This window comes from Chanodichthys erythropterus, chromosome 17 (assembly GCF_024489055.1).
Source record: "Chanodichthys erythropterus isolate Z2021 chromosome 17, ASM2448905v1, whole genome shotgun sequence".
NCBI lineage: Eukaryota > Metazoa > Chordata > Actinopteri > Cypriniformes > Xenocyprididae > Chanodichthys > Chanodichthys erythropterus.
Window position 1 is genome coordinate 5,816,238 of NC_090237.1, and position 21,263 is coordinate 5,837,500.

Here is a 21,263-nt window from a genome sequence, read left to right on the forward strand (position 1 = left end):
GCCCTACATTTGTTCTTGTTCGAGAAGCCATTTCACTTGCATAAACGTCACAATAGGCAAGAAAAGACAATTGCAACTTCCGTTTCATGCTGACTTGACCTAGTTTAAATCTACTGGAATTATGGATTTTAAAAAATATTATTTAAAAATAAGTGGTGAATACATCAAAAAATCCTTAGATACGTAATCCACAACTACTGTTTGAGCTGCACGACTGCACCCTGGAGTAGTTGTACCCTACGAAGAGCGGGTTCTGCTGCACAGGATAAAATGCGGATCTGGAGGTGAAGGATGCGTAAGGATCACTACCATTGCTTCCTTTGAAGGGTGTGGAAAGCTGACTGGGGTACTGAGTGTTTCTGGATACATACTGGCCTTGCATCACATTTGGGCCATAATAACTCGAGTTCTGAGGTGGCATGATGTACACTAAAGACCCTGTGGTCAGCGGTTGCACATTTAAGGGTGAATGTTGACCACTAGAAGGCGTAATGGCGTAGCTGAACGCAGACGGCGAAGGCTGCTGAATGGAGAGGCGGTTGTTCTGAAGCAAAGGCTGGTGTCTTATAGAGTTAAAGGGCTGGAAGCGGTTTAAAGCGGGTTTATTAACTGGTCGATGAGCATTAAATGTGCCTGATTCTGGACCAACACGGCGACAGAGAAATATAAGTCCAGACGCCAAAAGAAAAGCACTAGTTAACCAACCGATATACAGCGCCTCTCCCAGTTCCCTGCGCTGCGCGTCCAGCAGTAGAGGGTTGTAGAAGTCTCTAATGATAGTGTGAGCCGTCCAAGAGACTGGGATGATAACGCAAATTGATGCTAAGATCTGCATCGCCCCCACGGCAATCGCAATCAGGCTTTTGACGCGAGGTTGATCCTTGAGACACAACGTGCAACGGAGGCCAAAAAGAGACACGAGCAGCCCGAGTGCAGACAGTGCCAGAGCGCTACACGTCAAGCCTCGGGCCGCCTGCAGGTCCGGCGGGAGGAACAGCAGAGAGTCGTAGACTTTGCACTGCATGTGGATGTTGGCCTGCCTGAAGCAAGACATCCACAGACCCTCCCAGCGGGTCTCCATCACGATGATATTCTCCCCTATGAACGCTGTCACTTTCCACATGGGAAGGCCCGTGACGGCCACCGTCCCGATCAGACCGATGATGCCCAGACACAGAGCGATGAGTTCACACTTGCCCTGAACCATCATTGACCTCCTCCTGTCACGCTTTTCATTAGTTTTCCTAAAAGTAGAAAAACAAATATAATTGGTTTCATTCTTGCATATTAGAATGATTTCTGAAGGATCGTGTGACACTGAAGACTGGAGTAATGATGCTGAAAATTCAGCTTTGATCACAGGAATAAAATTCATTTTAAAGGGTTAGTTCACCCAAAAATGAAAATTCTGTCATTAATTACTCACCCTCATGTCGTTCCATATCCATAAGACCTTCATTCATCTTCAGAACACAAATTAAGATATTTTTTGACGAAATCCAATGGCTCAGTGAGGCCTCTATTGCCAGCAAGACAATTTCAATGCCCAGAGAGCTACTAAAACATATTTCAAATTAAAACAGTTCATGTGACAGCAATGACATTTCCTCTCTCAAGATCCATTAATGTACTAAAAACACATCTTAATCAGTTCATGTGAGTACAGTGGTTCAATATTAATATTATAAAGCAACGAGAATATTTTTAGTGCACCAAAAAAAAATAAAAAAAAATATTTATTTAGTGATGGCCGATTTCAAAACACTGCTTCAGGAAGCTTCAGAGCGTTATGAATCAGTGTGACGAATCATCTGTTCGGAGTGCCAAAGTCACGTGATTTCTGCAGTTTGGAGGTTTGACACATGATCCGAATCATGATTCGATACACTGATTCATTTGTGCTCTGAAGCTTCCTGAAACAGTGTTTTGAAATCAGCCATCACTAAATAAGTCGTTATTTTGTTTTTTGGCGCACCAAAAATATTCTCATCACTTTATAATATTAATATTGAACCACTGCACTCACATGAGCTGATTTAAATATGTTTTTAGTACACTAATGGATCTTGAGAGAGGAAATGACATTGCTCCCTATGGAGGCCTCACGGAGCCATCGGATTTCAACAAAAATATCTTAATTTGAATTCCGAAGATGAACGAAGGTATTACAGGTGTGGAACGGCATGAGGGTGAGTAATTAATGACATTATTTTCATTTTTGGGTGAACTAACCCTTTAATATGATAAAGTGACGAGAATACTTTTTATGCGTCAAAAAAACAAAATAACGACTTTATTCAAAAATATCTAGTGATGCTTTACAAATCTTTTGTTTTGAATCAGTGGTTTAGAGTGCCAAAATCACATGATTTCAGTAAAGGAGCCTTTGTTATGTCATAAATGTTTCGAAATTTCAATGGTTTACCACTGGGGGGCGTGACTTTGGCAGTTTGATACGCGCTCTGAACCACTGATTCGAAGACAAAAGATTCGTAAAGCTTCGAAGCTTCATGAAGCAGTGTTTTCAAATCACCCATCACTATATATTGTTGAATAAAGTCCTTATTTTGGGGCACAAAAAAAGTATTTTCGTCACTTTATAACATTAAGGTTGAACCACTGTAGTCATATGAACTGTTTTAAATATGTTTTAGTAGCTTTCTGGGAATTGAAATAGTCTTGCTGGCTATGCAGGCCTCACTGAGCCATTTATGAAAAATATCTTAATTTGTGTTCTGAAGATGAATGAAGGTCTTACGGGTGTGGAACGACATGAGGGTGAGTACTAATTAATGATAAAATTAACCCTTTAACATACAGAAAAAATATTCAAATAGAAAAAAAGTTTTTAATATTTCACAATATTACTGTTTTTACTGTATTTTTGATCAAATAAATATATGCAGCCTTGGTAAGCATAAGAGCAAAAAAAAAAAAAGATTTTATAAACCCCAAACTATTGAACAGGGGTGCGTTTCCCGAAAGCATCGTTAGCCAACTATGGTCGTAAGTCCCATTGAACTCTATTGGTAACGACGGAACTTGCGACCATAGTTCGCTTTGGGAAACACACCCCAGAATGTGCCATAAAATGCATGCTTTCAATTTCATAAAATTATGCAAATGCTCAATTCTGTTTTGAAGCAAATGTTTAATTCTTCTGTTCATTTCTGTTGTTCTCTGTCTAGCTGTTGTTGTTTTCAACAAAAGAACATGTCCTGAATGAATGTCTCCTCAAATGACTCAAACTATCCTCAACAAATGAATGAATCCACTCACCCTGTTCTGAACAAGGATAATCCTGTTGGGCAGTGATTTAGTGTCCAAATCTAGACACGCTGTGTTAAACACAAAACACAGGTGTGTTAGAAATGTAAATGTTGTTCCTAGATCAAATAGGGCAGTCAGTGTCCTCAGAAGTGTGTGCTATTATGTGTAATAAATGATGAAAAACTTAACTGTCTTTGTTATGGGAAAGTGGCAGTAGTGTCTTCTGATTGGTTCGGGAGGATGAGGGTATGTAGAGGTGCTGATGGTGTGTTTACTATCCAGTGGTCATAGGATGTCAACAAGGCCTCTCTCACATAAACATACTCAAATGAACAGATGACCTTGACTAAGAAAGAGTTACAGCATTCTCATACTTCATCACTAGAGGGAGCAGCTGCGCCAATCTGGTTTCAGGTAAGTTAGTTCAGTCTGGGCTGTTTAAGTAGGGCTTTGGAAGCTGAAACGAGTTTCTTTTATCCACCTTATTTGGCACCAATGCAGAAGTAAGCTATTTTCTGTTAATGTGCGAGACTTCCGAATCATAAGCCGCTATAGGTAGACTAGAGAACTGATGAACAACAAAGTGCAGAAAACGCTAAAAAATATTTGGACTACAAACAAGTGTGTTTGTGATTACGATAGGCTAAAAAATTAAAATAATATAAGAAATACGAGTTTATAATATCAAGCAGTATTAACGGGCTGTTTTGCACGGCAAAAAATAACTGGAACCACGTGACAAATTTTCGCGCCGCATTAACATTAAAAACAAGGTGGATAGTCAGTGACAGACTAGCAGCTTAGAGTTTTGGACAATGTTATCTATTTTATTGTCATTTATCATGCATCAGTGTACATTTTACCGACAGAACCAGTTGTAGACCATCTTTAGTGACACACAGGCACAATGACTTTTGTTATTGTCTAGTCAAGGTCAATTCTCCCTGGTGGTGGTGACCCACATCTTTTGCATTAGCAGCCTGAATTATGAGGCCACCACAGTACATACAGGCTCCGTCTTGCTGTATACTGCCTACTTAGCGAGCAAACTTATAAGGAAGCATCCTAACTGAAATATGTAATTAAGAACACTCCAGGCAGTAACTTTTGTCGTCACAAAAATAGCACTGAAATAGTGTTCTGCAGTTAGCATAACAAATAATGCAATACCCTAATAATTAATAAAAATACAGTGTGCATATTTGGGAAAATAATTTTAAATTAGACTGAACAATGTTTTAAAATTATTTTTGGTATTGTATCAAATGCAACATTTATAATCAGTTTATCCACCATTTGGGTGTTTCTTTCTTTCTTCAATGAGCTCATCACTATGCATTCTGGGATTGCATTCTTCAAGATAGTTCTGATCCGTTTCCTGGTTCTGTTGTAACACTACTATACTGCATGTACTAACACCTGTAGCTCTTGTGTAACTCACTAGCTTTGGGTGTGTCTACTCTACACAGAGACGCTCAAGACAATAGCGTCTTACGTTTCACAGCGGCTTTCTGTTTATCTGAAGCCGCAGGGCATAAAGATCTGAATGCACTGAGCTGAACTAAACCACCGAATTGAGCACCTGCCTTTAACTCAGACCCCGTGACTTTTTGAGTAAACACGTCCTCCCAAGCATAGAGATGAACAGATTTTTTTCTAAGAACTATTACTGAGTAAATACACAAGAGAAACCAGAACGCTACCGTTTAAAATGACATGTAAATACAGAAAGACATGGGGATTGAAAGCAGATATCTTATACTGAAAGATATTTAACTTGTTTATTGATAAAATCACTGATTTGTGCATTGATATTTACAAAAATATATGAATATTAAACACTTTTTCCTTGTTTCTGTTTTAGACAGCTTTGCAGTAATAGCTCAAGTGACACGCTTTACAATGCCCTGAGGTATGAACAATCATATGAATCAACAAAAAACTAAAAACAATTCTTCATCTTTATCTCAGTCACAGTTCTCAAAGTCCTCCTACTTACATAGTTTAAAAAACAAGAAGCAGAATTGACATTCAACAAGTAGAATTGACATTCGAATGTAATCAAAAACAGCAATGAATGAAATGGGGAGGGAAAAAAATGAAATGTACAAGCAACTTTTTTACATTTAAAACCATTTAAATGTTAGTTTTTCCAAAAGTTCATATATATTTGATTTGAAGTCTGTCCTTCCTGTCACTCATCTGCTCTTATATATTTAAAAAGCCACAGAAGAAACAGTATTTAAATTCTATCAAAAGAATGAAACTGGAAAAAATGAAATGTACCACTAACTTTGTTACATTTAAAACCATTTAAATGTAATTAAAATTTTATTCTTTTTTCTTTTTTAAAAACCTTTGTTTAGATGTCCATTCTTTCCATCTCTCTTTAACACACACAAACAGACAGAAACTCAAATACACAAGCCTGTGGATTTCAGAGATAAGCCACGGCGCTGCGGGCGGATGGGTGTCGGGACGGGTGTATGAATGGCTGCTGTCTGGAGGGCTGAACGAATGACTGCTGTCTGGAAGGCTGAACGAATGACTGCTGTCTGGATGGTTGGTACGATGTCTGAATGAATGACGGAGGTCCGGACGGATGGCTGTATTCCGACTGCGCTTGCGGATGGAAGGTCACCGGTTGCGGCTGATAGGCCACATAGGGTGCATTCCTGGAGTACATGTACCTTGGGTCTGGGCCCTTGTCCAGGGGTCCGCTGCAGCAGGTGAATATGCAACCTCCGGCGAACAAGAAGGCTGATGACACCCAACCGATGTACAACGCCTCCCCGAGTTCCCTGCGCTGGGCGTCGATGAGTAAGGGGTTGTAGAAATCCTGGATGATGGCATGTGCGGTCCAGGAGACGGGAATGAGGCAGCAGAAGCAGCCCATTAGGATCATGCAACCGGAGATGATCAAAATCATACGTTTGGCACGGTTGTTGTCTTGAATGCACGCCGTGCACCTCATCCCGACGATTGCAATCAGTAAACCCAGGCCGGTCAGTGCCACGGAGCAGCACATAAGCCCCCGTGCGGCCTGGAGGTCCGGGGACAGCGCCAGCAGGGAGTCATACACCTTACACTGCATCCTAATGTTGGCCTGACGGAAGCAGTTCATCCACAAGCCCTCGTAGCGGGTCTCCATCACGATGATGTTCTCCCCGATGAACGCCGTCACCCGCCACATTGGCATCCCGGTGCTGGCCGCCGCCCCGATGAGCCCGATCAGGGTCACGCACATTCCCACAATCTCCAGGGCACCGCTCGCCATGACTCCAAAAGCCTGCGTGCCACAGAACAGCAAGGACAGGTTTCAACTGTGAGGTTTTGCATCCTACTGGAATGGGAGCTCATAGGTGCTCACCTGTTCCCAGTCTCCGCCCTCTTGCTCAAGGGAGGGAGGCAATGCTGAGGCTGGTTGCTATGAAATTGTATCCCCCCGTGAGTGTTTGTATCTGGTTTTGTGCCGCTCGGGGGGGGAGGAGGAGCAGGTAGCCGTGTTGATGTTTGATCAGTAGGCTACGTTTTCTGGCAGGGATTACTGAACAGCCAGATACAAGCAAACACACAACAGTTCTTGACTGCTGTCAATGTTTAACGCCATTGGTGTTGTGCCTCATTAAACTGCTGTCTGAAATGTTCAAAAACATCTGTGAAGTCAGCTGATGGCTTAACACTGATGTTTTGCTTTTAGTGAAAGGTGAAGCATGTCATTTTTGCAACATTTGAGAATTTCATTATTTTTGCAATTCCATTTGATGCTGAATGTTTTTTTGCATGTTGATATGCGGTTGCTAGGGTATTCTGAGGGAACAACTGAGAAAATCCACACAGAAACATGCTAAGAACCACTCAGAACACTTTAGCAGCTGCATAGAAACACCCTAGCAACCTTTGTACAGTCAAGAAGTTTAACATGTTACTATGTGGTTGATCAGGTGTTGCCATGCAGCTGCTAAAGAGGTTCTAAGTGTTTTCAGAATGTTTCTATGTGATTGCTTGGGTGTTTCTATTCAGCTACTAAGAGGTTCTGAGTGGCTTTTAGAATGTTACTATGCTGTTTCTAGGGAGTTGATATGCAGCTGCCAAAGATGTTCTTAGTGGTTTTTAGAATGTTATGATGTGGTTTCTTGGTTGTTGCTATGCAGCTGCTTAGGGGTTCTGAGTGTTGTTGTTTGTTTTTTTTTAGAATGTTATGCTGTTTCCAGGGTGTTGCTATGCAGCTGATAAGGTGTTCTGAGTGGTTTTTAGAATGTTACTATGTGGTTGCTTGGGTGTTTCTATGCAGCTGCTAATGGATTCTGAGTGGGTTTTAGAATGTTACAATGTGGTTGATCGGGTGTTGCTATGCAACTGCTAAGGGGTTCTGAGTGGTTTTTAGAATTTTACTTTGCTGTTTCCAGGGTGTTGCTATGCAGCTGCTAATGGGTTCTGAGTGGTTTTTAGAATGTTACTATGTGGTTGGTCGGGTGTTGCTATGCAATTGCTAAAGAGGTTATGAGTGTTTTTTAGAATGTTACTATGCAATTGCTATGGTTTTCTGGGGCAACCACCCAGCACAAGCAACTAAGCAGCTGCTAGGGTATTTTAGCATGTGGGATTTCTAGGGTCTCAACCGCTCAGAACACTTTAGCAGCTGCATAGCAACACCCTAGCAACCTTTGTATGGTTGCAATTCCATTTGATACTGAGTATTTTTTATCATGTATCTATGCATCTGCTAAAGTGTTCTGAGGGGGTTTAGCATGTTTCTATGGGGTTGCTAGGGTTTTCTGGGGCAAATGAACATACTAAAAACAAACAGAACACCTTAGCAAGCATTTGATGCTGATTTTTTTTAGCATGTTGTTATGTGATGATTTCCATGCAAAGATAACACTCAGAACACCTTAGCAGCTTTATAGCAACCTTTGTATGGTCAAGCACCACTCACATTTTCTTCAGACAATGTAAAAAAAATCAAGCTTCAGTTCTCTACAAGATGGCTGACAGTAACTGTGACCATTTACTTTTCATCAGCAAGTCCAGAGGAGAGTTTAGATCATACTATGGTTTTGATGCATCAGCTGTTTTTTCCAATTACATTTTATATCACTTGCACATCTCTTTTCGTTACACAAACACAAATTCAGTGTCGCTCATGTCTGCTGGTAAATTTGCATTAGGGGTGTGACATTTTGAGGTTGTGGAACATTTCCTCTGACATCACAAGAGAAACAAACACTGGAAAACCACCTCAACTGGTTCGACCAGCGTCGCCAAAACTCAGCTGAAAAAAACAGCAAAATCATGCAGTCAGATCCTGGAAGGGAATGTTTTGAGACTACAGACCAGGAACTAGTATATCCACTGTTCTTTTTACTCATTTATTTTTTTTAATCTTTTTACAATACAATACAATTAAAGTCAAACCAGTGCTTTAAAAATGTACAAAGTGAAAAAAAAAGAGTCAACATTAAATCATTTAAATGCTGTGTGGAAATATCCCACGATGCTGTTTTTAATTTTAGCACATTTCATCTTATTTTTGTACACATGTAAATTACGAACAGTCTTTTACAATATTGGCAAGAAGGAAATGCATTCAAAATCAAGCATCACATATACAGCCGTATGTAATCAACAAAGAGGCTCCGTCAGTCCTGTTTTCTTCTGAATGTTAATGCAGATCGTTCCCAATTCAAGTTCTTTCTGCACCAGAGTCTCTATGGGAGATTTTAGTGGTAAAGTGCAGCACTCACTGTGTGTTTCAGACTCTTGGTGGGTTATAGACCGTCGGGACGGGAGAATAGGCCGGTTGATAGTTATATGAGGGTTGGTATCCGTATGCAGGCTGGTATCCATATCCAGGCCTGTAGGAGTAGTTATATGGGGCCGATCCGGCACGATACATCACAGCAGCCATGTCCACTTTGTCCTGTGTCCGTGGTGCATGTCGACAGAGCAGAATCACCCCGGCGCTGAAAAGCAAAGCCGAAGTGACCCATCCGATGTAGAGGGCCTCCCCGAGCTCTTTGCGTTGGGCGTCGATCAACAAGGGGTTGTAGAAGTCCTGGATGATCACGTGAGCCGTCCACGACACAGGGATGATGGTGGTCAAGCATCCAGCCAGGAACAAACACCCTCCACTCACCAAAACAATGTGCTTGGTCTTGGGACGGGAGTCCACAAGGCGGGTACAGCGCATTCCTACGGCTGACACAATGCAGGCGAAAGTAGACAAAGCCACGGAGGTGCACATGAGACCCCTGGCAGCCTGGAGGTCGGCCGGAAGAATCAGCAAAGAATCATAGACTTTGCACTGCATACGGATGTTGGCTTGCCGGAAGCAGTTCATCCACAAGCCCTCCCAACGCGTCTCCATCACGATGATGTTCTCCCCGATGAACGCCGTCACCTTCCACATCGGGAGGCCCGTGACGGCGGCGACGCCAATCAGTCCGAGAAAGCCTATGACCAGCGCCACCACCTCACAGCACATGGATTCTCGTCTCTTCCTCTTCTCGTTCTTGAGCTGCGCCTCATACATATCCTTCGCCGACTTCTCATCCGGATAGCCCGTGTACACACTGCCCCCGTAGGATTTGTCCGCATAGGACTTGGCCATATAAGACCCGGCCGTGTAAGACATGACGGTCGAGAAGAATCAGACACAGAATGCGGCTCTCCTTCACTGTGGTGTTTCTCAAATGAGACCGGAAGATCCAGATGACACGTATTTACAGCCAAGAAAAAAAATGTTAATGATGTTATGTGATCAGACTGGTTCATCTGCTCCTAGAACATCTGATATTCCCCTTGAAGGAAACTAGTGATACTTGAAATGTTCAAACAAATGACTTCTATTTTCAAATTCTACCATTAGGTGGCTTCTAAAAATGAACACTCTATTGAGAATGCAAACACAAAAATAGCTTGTTGGAGTGTAGTTAAGATTTATTACATTTAATTAAATTTAATTAAATGGAAGATTTCAAGGTAATTTTCAATTTATAAAACAAATAAATAATAATATAAATAGTATACAATATATAATATATTATAATATAATATATAAAATATATTAATAATATAAATAAAAAATAATAAACATAAAACTATTTTAATGCTTAAGTTATCATCAAAATACAGTAACATACTACTACTAATAATAATAATATAAATTAATACAATATAAATAAAAATAAAAATGAAACATAAATAAACATACTCAATCTTTCCACTGTGTAAGAAAATATATTAAAGTTAGTTCAAATATGACCGTTTTAACATTTCATAAGGGGTATATACAAATTTATTTCTCATATAACAACTACAACAATAATAACAATTACTATTATTATTAACAAAACCAAAATAAAAACAATATAATTCAATAAAAATAAATAAATTATTATTATCCAGCTTAGCCAATTAAATTAATGGATTCCAAAAATGGATTCCCCACTGTAGGTGTAAGAAAAAATAATATGAAAAATAACTTTATATTTATTTAAAAATTATATACAAAATATTAAAAATTACTTCATGCAATTTAACATATATCTATAAAATTGTATTGCTTTTACTTATAGCTCAGGAGAACAGAATTGTGTTTCTCTTAATATTTCATTTACATTTCTTAAAAATCCTTAGGAAAAAAACAAAACAAACGAGTCAATAGTTTACATCCATTAAGAGTACAGAGCAATAAAATGACAGCAGCTCAGATCATGTTTAATCTTTTGGAAGAATTTAACGAGAAATGTTTTAGTTCATATGGAGATCTCTGACTTATTTTTTCAAGAGGTTCCTGAACTTAAATTTCCCATGAAGCCCCTGAGCTTGTGCTGTTTTCTTCAGCTGCTGTATCTCAGTGAGAGGTCAGGTGTGTTACAGGTATACAGCGTTTCCAGGTAAGAAACACAACTAGATCGGCTATTAAACAAGTGATGAAGGGTGGAACCTGAGAGGTCTAAGTGTCAAAACACACACACACACACACACACACACACACATGTTTGTTTTTGTGAATTGTGGGGACTTTCCATAGACTTCAATGCATTTTACACTGAACAAACTGTACATTCTATCCCCCTACCCTGCCCCTACCCCTAAACCTAACCCTCACAGGAAACTGTGCAAACTTTTACTTTTTCACAAAAACTCATTCTATATGATTTATAAACCCATTTACATTGTGGGGACCGCTGGCTGGTCCCCACGATGTAGGTGAACTCAGGTTTATATTACATCATGGGGACATTTGGTCCCCACAATGTAATATAAACAAAAGCACACACACACACACACACACACACACACACACACACACACACACACACACACACACACACACACACACACACACACACACACACACACACACACAGTCTCCCATCTGTAGATATCTAATCCATCTATCAGCAGTCTGGTGTCGGTGTGGTTTACATTTAGTTTCACTTACAGTAAATAAATGCATGTGGGTGTTGCTAAAATATCTAAACATGTCAGATGCAAATCTCATGCAGACGGCATGCTAGTTTTTTTCAGCAATGTTTTTTCATCCTGTCCACTTTCTTTACAAAGCTGGGTGGAGTGAATCTGATTAATGCAATTGACTGTATTTAAAAGCACAGCATGCCAAAATGAAAGAATCATGCATCAAACCTAAAGGAAAGACTATTTAATATCCCAAAAATTTCTCCTACACAGCAAAGACATTAAATGGAGAGCGAGTTTAGACTTTTGCTGAAATCTTCAGCTTCTCAGATGTTTCTCCTGAGGAAAAGACTCTGCGATCAAAAGTCAAAGATTTTATTATGAACTCAAGCATTTCTCATCAAATTATTTCACGGGAAAATGATCCGAGCTGCTCCACATTGCTGCTCCATATTTAATATTACAATACAATCTTACAATTGCAATAGTACAATTATTACATTTAATAGTACAGAATTTAAGTACAAATAATAGATAATAAGTAATATTTATAATTGATAATAAAAGTAAACACACACACACACATATATATATATATATATATGATCACCATGACAGCTAGTTCAGTCTCATTCATAATTGAATAAATCAGATATAAAAGTTTAAAAATTTCAGTGTTTCAGAACTACAAAAAAATATGTTATAGTATAATATTTATTCATACATATAATGTAATATTTGATCATAAAAAGCAAAAACGAATCTTTTTTTTTTTTTTTTTGCAAATAATGAGTTTTTGATGATTACCATGACAGCTTGTTTAGTCTCATTTCATAATTGAATGATTTAGTTTAAAAATAGCTATAGGTAAATCATTATTTAGTGTATGGACAGTTTTTCCTTACAAGAACAGAACTACAATCAATTCAACCCTAAATGTATTAAAATATAATATACAATCACTTACATTTAGTTAGTTAATGAATAACATTTAATGTAATTAACCAGATTTCAACACACTGAGATTTTCCAAGATTCATCTGGCCAAGATGGCAACAAAGAACAAAGACACATACAAGACTTAAAAGAAATAAAAATAAAAGATTTAACACTTAAATAAACAACTGGACTGAATGAAGTCATTTATCTCGGTCAGACATACTGACTCTTCCAGTAAGAGTTAGAAGAGGGTGTTCGTTCCAACATGCTCATTTTGTCCTTTTCCACCGGGACGTACGGCCCGTCCTCCTCGTCCTTCCTCTCACGGGGGGCGTAACGGCACAGCAATATCACCCCAGCAATCAGGAGAACCAAGAACGTGGCGAAGCCCACATACAGCGCCTGTCCGATCTCCCGCTTTTGCGACTCCAGCACCAGGGGGTTGTAAAAGTCTCGGATGATGGTATGAGTTGACCAGGAGACGGGAATGAGAGTGGCGAGGCCGGCGGCGACGAACAGGCAGCCTCCCACCAGCAGGATCACATTCTTACCCCTGCTGTCATCTTGATAGCAGTCTATGCCCCTCATCCCGCAGACGGACACCAGGACGGCTAGCACGGCGAGCACTATGGAGACGCACATGAGCCCGCGGGCCGCCTGGATGTCTCCCGGCAGGATGAGCAGCGAGTCGTAGACTTTGCACTGCATTCTGATGTCCGCCTGCCGTATGCACGCCATCCATAACCCCTCCCACTGCGCCTCCATGACGATGAGGTTGGGCCCGATAAACGCCGTAACCTTCCACATCGGCATTGCGGTCACTGCGATGGTCCCTACCAGACCGATGGCGCCCAGCACCAGGGCCAGGATCTCCAGTTTAGCCCTCATGACTACAGTGTGAACTCACGTTGACTGTGAGCAGAAATGATGTGAAACGCCAGCGTTTGATCAGATGTATAAGGGTTATCTGACAGGAATGAGGTAGGAGGGGTTTGGTCCATCCATGCTATGCGGTAACGCTGGTTTCTGTTAGCTGATGACAGATGGACTTGGTTTTGTTTTTAATGGAAGTCTGTGACTTCATGCGTCTGTTGCAACAGCAGTAACTGCTCTACTGGTTAAACACATGGTGTAGGCCAACATGAGCTAAAAGCAGTGGTTCTCAACCACATTGGAGAATTCGGAATGTAGAACATTTTCACTCAGAAATCGCTAGTAAATTTCACAATTAATTACAAAGAAACAGCAAGTAAGACATTGAATTAAAAGTGAAAAAGTCGAAAGGCTGAAATAGTATTTTCTTTTAAGAGTAAAATGTACTCTCAATCATTTTTTACAGTGCATTGCGCCATAGCACTATGCAATATGATTTAAAACCATTTGAAATAAGGCATAAAAATAAGGACAGGAAAAATGGTCAGTGCACCCGGTGCATGGTCTAAAAGGGTTTTCCATATTCTCTTAATGAGTAATGGGTGTGTTTTAGGCATAACATGCAATAAACCAATCAGAGTCTAAACTCCCATTCCCTTTGAAAGCCAGTTGAGCTCACGCCATGGCGGAATTTGCAAGCGGAAAAATGGAATGCTTCTCTAGTGAGGAAACGGATTTAACCTCGTGCACGAACAGACCATCTACAGGACAAGCCGGATTCCACCAAAGCATTTTTATCTTTATGCACACAATAATAATCTTTTACACTGTAATCCTTTTATTTTTAATATTTGGCATGTTTGTGTGCTGCTGAGCGTCCCTGTGTGTGTAATAAGCAGAATGTACGCATGTTGAGCACCTGCATATTACTAACGCACATATACAGCTATGGAAAAAATTAAGAGACCACTTAACATTGATTTCTGAACTTGGAATGGTCTCTTAATTTTTTCCATAGCTGTATATTACACCTGCATATATAGCCGCATATTACTAACGTGCTCTTTAATTGACAAAACAAAATTGACAAAACTTTTACACTGTTGCCTGAACTAAATTGTTACCCCCCAGAACGTGATTTTTACCCTTCCAGAAACAAGAGGGGTAATTTTTACCAGGGAACCCCCTCCCGGATCGCGTTTGAGTTAGTTTTGGCTGTGGTTTGGTAGGTTCTGTTACGCAAACTTGGTAACTCTGACAGAATCTCCAGATCAAAACACAGGCGAATAAGAAGCAGAAACAAGCGAATGAAGCATTGATTATGCACGTAAAAAAAAGACAGAAAAAAAGTGATCATTAAACATTAAACAGCATATAACTGCCTAACGTTACTGAATGAAATGTCAACCCAGGAAGAGGTACAGGACTGTAAAGCTTTGGGGGTGTTGTTGGACTCGATCTATGTTTTGATTATCATTTGAAATATATATATATATATATATATATATATATATATATATATATATATATATATATATTTTTTTTTTTTTTTTTTTTTTTTTTTTGCGTTTTTGGCGTTTTTGCCTTTATTATGATAGGACAGAGATCAGACAGGAAGCGAAGTGGGAGAGAGAGGGGGACGGGATTGGGAAAAGACCACAAGCCGGGACTCGAACTCGTTCGCCCGAAGCGCATTGACATTACATACCGGTGCGTTGCCCATGAGGCCATCGGTGCCGACATCATTTGAAATATTGCAGGTTCAGATAATCATACAACAAAATAATCTGAGGGCCATGAAAGTTTTGGGAAAATGATCAAAAATGCTGGCTAAATTATGCCTTGTAATGCATTGTATGATCTCATTTTTGTAACCATATTTATTATTCATTATAACACAATTATAAGTTTCATTTGTCAACAATAGTCAACTACATTAGTTAACATGAACTAATGAACATGAACAATACATTTTTAAAATCAAAAGTTGTATCTGTTAACATTAATTAATGCACTGTGAACTAACATGAACAATAAATGAACAACTGTTTTTGTATTAAAAGTTCATTTCAACGAATACATTAATTAATGTTAACAAATGAGACCTTATTGTAAAGTGTTATTATATATTATTTTAAAACACATGACACACAACTAGTTTCAGATGTAACAAGGATTCTGAAAATGTTATAATGCATTTTAACTATGGTTACAATTATTTATGAATATGATATTGTCACAGAGACGCCAGGCTCCAACACCGTCCAATCACAGCGCACTCCCTCACCAGAGTACTGATCACACGCACCTGCACTCAATCAGCATCCCAATCACGCACCAGTTAAAAGACACTCACACTCACTCAGTGACTGTCCGGTCTCGTTTGCATTAAGACTGACCTCCATGCTTACCTCAAGGATTCCAGTCGATATACTTAACTGTCTCCAGCGTTTCCAAGTCTCCTCCTGTTTTCCAACTTAAGTCTGTGTTTGAGTGTCTTCCATCTCCAGCGTCTCGTCTCACCATCATCGCCCAGGATCTTCATCACTACAAGCACAAAGGACAGTATCACTTATCTATCACTCAACCATCATCCACTTACTCACCTGCATCTCTGTATACTCTGCTGTGTCAATAAACAACCACATCTGTTACCTTCAGTCTCAGATATAATGCATTATAATGTACATTATTCCTTTTATAATGCGTTATACATATAGGTTTTAAGTAATGTTACATAAATAAAAACCAAAAAAAAAAAAAAAATGATATATATATATATATATAGATATATATGCGCCAAGATCCAAAATATTTTTATCCAGGTAGAAAAGTTTGAGTGAAAAATATTAGATTTTAAACATCAAAAAAATATTTAAAAAACAATCCTTATCAAATAAATCATAAATGACTGGAAAAAGGAAATAAGGGAAATATATTAACTTTGGCGGGTAAATAAAAGAGTTATCGCTACTTTTGTAAAGACAGAACATCATAATACACAGAATAAATCTAATTTTAATAACAATAATATGAATCTTGCTGTTCTGAGTGGCGTGAACAAAAGACAGTTTAAACTTTTACCTCAATTTACAATGAGATGTTTATCTAGGATGCCTAAAGTTTTTAAAATCTTCCATGCATTAAGCCACGAAAATTAAAATATGAAGAACAAAACATTTTTGTGACATGCAGTTTCACTGAGAGTCGGATGCTCATATAAGACAGTACAGTATATTATGATGATTGATGCTGTTTGCCAACATTATGCAAGAACAAGGCAACTACATAATCCCATATCAGGAACAAAAGTACTTATAATAAAAATGATGCAAAATACAGTTTCTCTCTTAGTAAAAAAGTGTCCTAAATGTTCTCAGTTCATCCTCTGCTGGCAGGTATAAAACTTCACTTTGTACCTGGATTATATCTAGGTGACATGAAATGTGTGTGAGTTACAACTATAAAAAATAGTTTTATGACTATATGATCTGTTTCTTTTGTACAACAAGTTTAACTTCTTGACTTGGACTCAGAGGATTCAGATAAATATCATGGCTGAACATATTAGATCATGTTTACAGGAGCTCACAGAGAGCAGAAGCTTGTCTCACCTGAGCTAAAATGTCACTAATGTTCATGTAAAACACTGTGAATTATAATTGAAGAGTCAACAGAAACTTTCAAACCTGTCTGACGGGTCGGACCGCTGTGACTTCATCTGTGACTGAGTTTCATATGTCAACTCAGAAGTCCAACCTCAGAGGAGTGACATTTATTTAAAACATATGACTAATATAATGTATTCTGTCAATATCACACTTTTCCTATGAGACAACACTTCTTAACCTATTACTTTACTGTAGACAGTAGAAACTCACTCCTACTTCAATTGAGAAAACCACTAGGCCTATACACGCAAAATAAATACGGGACATTTAATTAGATTTTTATAAAAAAAAAGAAAAAGAAAGATCAATGTTTATATTTGAAGTAAATGAAAACGTTCCTCAGATGTTCATATTTACACGAAATGTTTGCGCGCCATCTTGTGCATCTGTGTAAAACTGCACGTTCAACATCAAAATCACCCGGTGAAAAAATACAAAATGAACACAGCATCCATTAAATAAAAATAAATAAATGAATAAATAAAGGTTATATTTTACACGATAAAACGTATACATAATCACGCTTTTCACGTAAATACCACTCACTTTTCTCTTGTCGACTCGAATCCTTCAAGTCAAAGATTAAAGGTCAAAATATTATCTTCTCCTGTGTACTGTAAAATCTAATAGACAAAGTCAAAAATAATTTACTTTCAACAATAAAACAGAAACGTAAGGAACATAATGAACTTAAAAAACCGTGTCAGATGAAAGTTCGTCTTGAGGCGATTTCCACATATTCTGCTGTAAAAACACAAAAACGTGCATTTTGTATGCATAATATCTCAGTTCTACACTCTTAATAACATTTTCGCATACATAATATGCACTTATATGCAAAAATATGGTACCACCTTCGACCACTGGGCAGATGGATATTTTTTTTATATAATAGTTGAAAAAATATATACATATATCAATAAATAAATGTTATACATATCTCTATATAAATATCTAATTATATTCATTTAGAAATATACAGGTATGGAAAGTATTCAGGCCCCCTTAAATTTTTCACCCTTTGTTATATAGCAGCCATTTGCTAAAATCATTTGTTCATTTTTTTTCCTCATTAATGTACACACAGCACCCCATATTGACAGAAAAACACAGAATTGTTGACATTTTTGCAGATTTATTAAAAAAGAAAAACTGAAATATCACATGGTCCTAAGTATTCAGACCCTTTGCTCAGTATTTAGTAGAAGCACCCTTTTGATCTAATACAGCCATGAGTCTTTTTGGGAAAGATGCAACAAGTTTTTCACACCTGGATTTGTAAACGTTGGTGGACAGCCATTTTTAGGTCTCTCCAGAGATGCTCAATTGGGTTTAAGTCAGGGCTCTGGCTGGGCCATTCAAGAACAGTCACGGAGTTGTTGTGAAGCCACTCCTTCGTTATTTTAGCTGTGTGCTTAGGGTCATCGTCTTGTTGGAAGGTAAACCTTCGGCCCAGTCTGAGGTCCTGAGCACTCTGGAGAAGGTTTTCATCCAGGATATCCCTGTACTTGGCCGCATTCATCTTTCCCTCGATTGCAACCAGTCGTCCTGTCCCTGCAGCCAAAAAACACCCCCACAGCATGATGCTACCACCACCACGCTTCACTGTTGGGACTGTATTGGACAGGTGATGAGCAGTGCCTGGTTTTCTCCACACATACCGCTTAGAATTAAGGCCAAAAAGTTCTATCTTGGTCTCATCAGACCAGAGAATGTTATTTCTCACCATCTTGGCAAACTCTGGGCTTTCATGTGTCTTGCACTGAGGAGAGGCTCTGCCATAAAGCCCCGACTGGTGGAGGGCTGCAGTGATGTTGACTTTCTACAACTTTCTCCCATCTCCCGACTGCATCTCTGGAGCTCAGCCACAATGATCTTTGGGTTCTTCTTTACCTCTCTCACCAAGGCTCTTCTCCCCCGATAGCTCAGTTTGGCCACAGCCAGCTCTAGGAAGGGTTCTGGTCGTCTCAAACGTCTTCCATTTAAGGATTATGGAGGCCACTGTGCTCTTAGGAACCTTCAGTGCAGCAGAAATGTTTTTGTAACCTTGGCCAGATCTGTGCCTTGCCACAATTCTGTCTCTGAGCTCTTCAGGCAGTTCATTTGACCTCATGATTCTCATTTGCTCTGACATGCACTGTAAGCTGTAATGTCTTATATAGACAGGTGTGTGGCTTTCCTAATCAAGTCCAATCAGTATATTCAAACACAGCTGGACTCAAATGAAGGTGTAGAACCATCTCAAGGATGATCAGAAGAAATGGACAGCACCCGAGTTAAATATATGAGTGTCACAGCAAAGGGTCTGAATACTTAGGACCATGTGATATTTCAGTTTTTCTTTTTTAATAAATCTGCAAAAATGTCAACAATTCTGTGTTTTTCTGTCAATATGGGGTGCTGTGTGTACATTAATGAGGAAAAAAATGAACTTAAATGATTTTAGCGAATTGCTGCAATATAACAAAGAGTGAAAAATTTAAGGGGGTCTGAATACTTTCCGTACCCACTGTATATCTTAATATAAATAATACATTTCCAGCTGTACAACAATTATGAGATTCAAAACAGCTAAAAAGTATCATACAAAAATGTTCATAAAAGATCATTATTGAATATTATAAAATTAAACATGCACAACAGCAAAAAAATGAGTGAGATCTTGCCCTTGATGTGACTTTTTAAGAAAAATACTCTTCAGGAGGTTAAAATCTACCTTCATTAACCTACATAGTTGATTCTGATCTAAATGCTACGTAAAGCTGAAAAACAGATCATTATTTCTTCAGATTACTTAATTATTCATGAATTAATTTCTATAAATGATGTGCCGTCTTCTGTCACAGCTGATGTGTGTGTGGTCTGATGATGTCACTCCGGCCCGAGGAGAGGAACTCTATCAGCTCGTATATCTCACATACATCTGAGCGCTGAAAGATTGATTGCTTCACTCCTCTTATATTTCACTCATGACTCCAGAGCTTCCGCTCAAACATTCAGCTCGGAGCGATCCTGGCACTTCCATCTGTCATCGGTGCCAAGCAGTGCCGTACATGTAACTTTAATGCATAAAGGGCAAGATCACACATGCAGATCAAAACACGAGCGCTTCTTATTAACACTGGAGGAAATGTGTAAAGACATACTGGACATGAACAAGCATCCATGAATCACAGGGATCGGCTTTGGATATGTACGAAACCAGTTTATTTGATATAATATCAATCCACAGCTCTATGTACAAAATAAAAATGCAGTCTCTATAGCTCAATGGGAATGTTTTCAATTAGAATTCATTATCAGCGAAAATATTTTCCAGTGGCTTTTCTTGATTGCATTCAGCAAATTTTGGAATTTTAAAACACCAACCAAAAGTTGCTTGTTTAAACTTGTTAAAACATAAAACAAATGAAAAGGGAAATTAGAAAATAAATTACACTGTACACATTTTGTCTGTGTAAAGGCTCGGATCGTCTTCTATAATGTGAGTGTAAGTTAAAGTGTTAGTTCACCCCAAAATGAAAATAGTCATTTATTACTCACCCTCATGTCGCTTCACACCCGTAAGACCTTTGTTCATCTTCAGAACACAAATGAAGATATTTTTGTTGAAATCAGATGATCCGAAGATCCATTAATGTACTAAAAGCATATTTAAATCAGTTCATGTGAGTACAGTGGTTCATGATTCGGATCGTGAAATCACGTGACTTTGGTGCGCCGAACCGCTGATTCATTACGCTGATTCATTATGCTCCGATGCTTCCTGAAGCAGTGTTTTGAAATCGGCCATCACTAAATAAGTCGTTATTTTGTTTTTTTGGCGCACCAAAAATATTCTCATTGCTTTATAATATTAATATTGAACCACTGTACTCACATGAACTGATTTAAATATGTTTTTAGTACCTTAATGGATCTTGAGAGAGGAAATATCATTGCTGTCTATGAAGGCCTCACTGAGCCATCGGATTTCAACTAAAATATCTTAATTTGTGTTCAGAAGATGAACGAAGGTCTTACGAGTGTGAAACGACATGCGGGTGAGTAATAAATGACAGAATTTTCATTTTTGGGTGAACT

The 21,263-nt window shown here is 38.8% G+C and overlaps 5 protein-coding genes across 6 annotated transcripts in view; all 5 read right to left on the minus strand.

Annotated features, from left to right (window-relative positions):
• Nucleotides 1-175: 175 nt before the first annotated feature.
• On the minus strand, nt 176-1,207 carry LOC137004989 (claudin-8-like). The gene has a single exon (XM_067365727.1). It carries the CDS (start codon nt 1,205-1,207, stop codon nt 176-178), a length of 1,032 nt encoding a protein of 343 aa, XP_067221828.1.
• Nucleotides 1,208-5,037: 3,830 nt separating this feature from the next.
• On the minus strand, nt 5,038-6,602 carry cldn8.1 (claudin 8.1). Its single transcript, XM_067365548.1, has one exon. The coding sequence runs from the start codon at nt 6,545-6,547 to the stop codon at nt 5,708-5,710; it is 840 nt and encodes a 279-aa protein (XP_067221649.1). The 5' UTR covers nt 6,548-6,602; the 3' UTR covers nt 5,038-5,707.
• Nucleotides 6,603-9,025: 2,423 nt separating this feature from the next.
• LOC137005217 (claudin-4-like) lies at nt 9,026-9,933 on the minus strand. The gene has a single exon (XM_067366035.1). The coding sequence runs from the start codon at nt 9,905-9,907 to the stop codon at nt 9,026-9,028; it is 882 nt and encodes a 293-aa protein (XP_067222136.1). The 5' UTR covers nt 9,908-9,933.
• A 2,916-nt stretch (nt 9,934-12,849) lies between these two features.
• Nucleotides 12,850-13,524, minus strand: LOC137005218 (claudin-8-like). Its single transcript, XM_067366036.1, has one exon. It carries the CDS (start codon nt 13,522-13,524, stop codon nt 12,850-12,852), a length of 675 nt encoding a protein of 224 aa, XP_067222137.1.
• A 6,891-nt stretch (nt 13,525-20,415) lies between these two features.
• Nucleotides 20,416-21,263, minus strand: part of tiam1b (TIAM Rac1 associated GEF 1b) — an 81,787-nt gene continuing 80,939 nt past the window's right edge. For both annotated transcript variants that reach the window (XM_067364917.1, XM_067364916.1), the window contains one exon: nt 20,416-21,263. This exon is cut by the window's right edge and continues 1,236 nt beyond it. The gene's annotated coding sequence lies outside the window, so the exon portion shown is untranslated.

Coding starts and splice junctions, on each gene's coding strand:
- LOC137004989 (XM_067365727.1), bottom strand. CDS start 1,207: ATGGTTCAGGGCAAGTGTGAACTCATCGCTCTGTGTCTGGGCATCATC.
- cldn8.1 (XM_067365548.1), bottom strand. CDS start 6,547: ATGGCGAGCGGTGCCCTGGAGATTGTGGGAATGTGCGTGACCCTGATC.
- LOC137005217 (XM_067366035.1), bottom strand. CDS start 9,907: ATGTCTTACACGGCCGGGTCTTATATGGCCAAGTCCTATGCGGACAAA.
- LOC137005218 (XM_067366036.1), bottom strand. CDS start 13,524: ATGAGGGCTAAACTGGAGATCCTGGCCCTGGTGCTGGGCGCCATCGGT.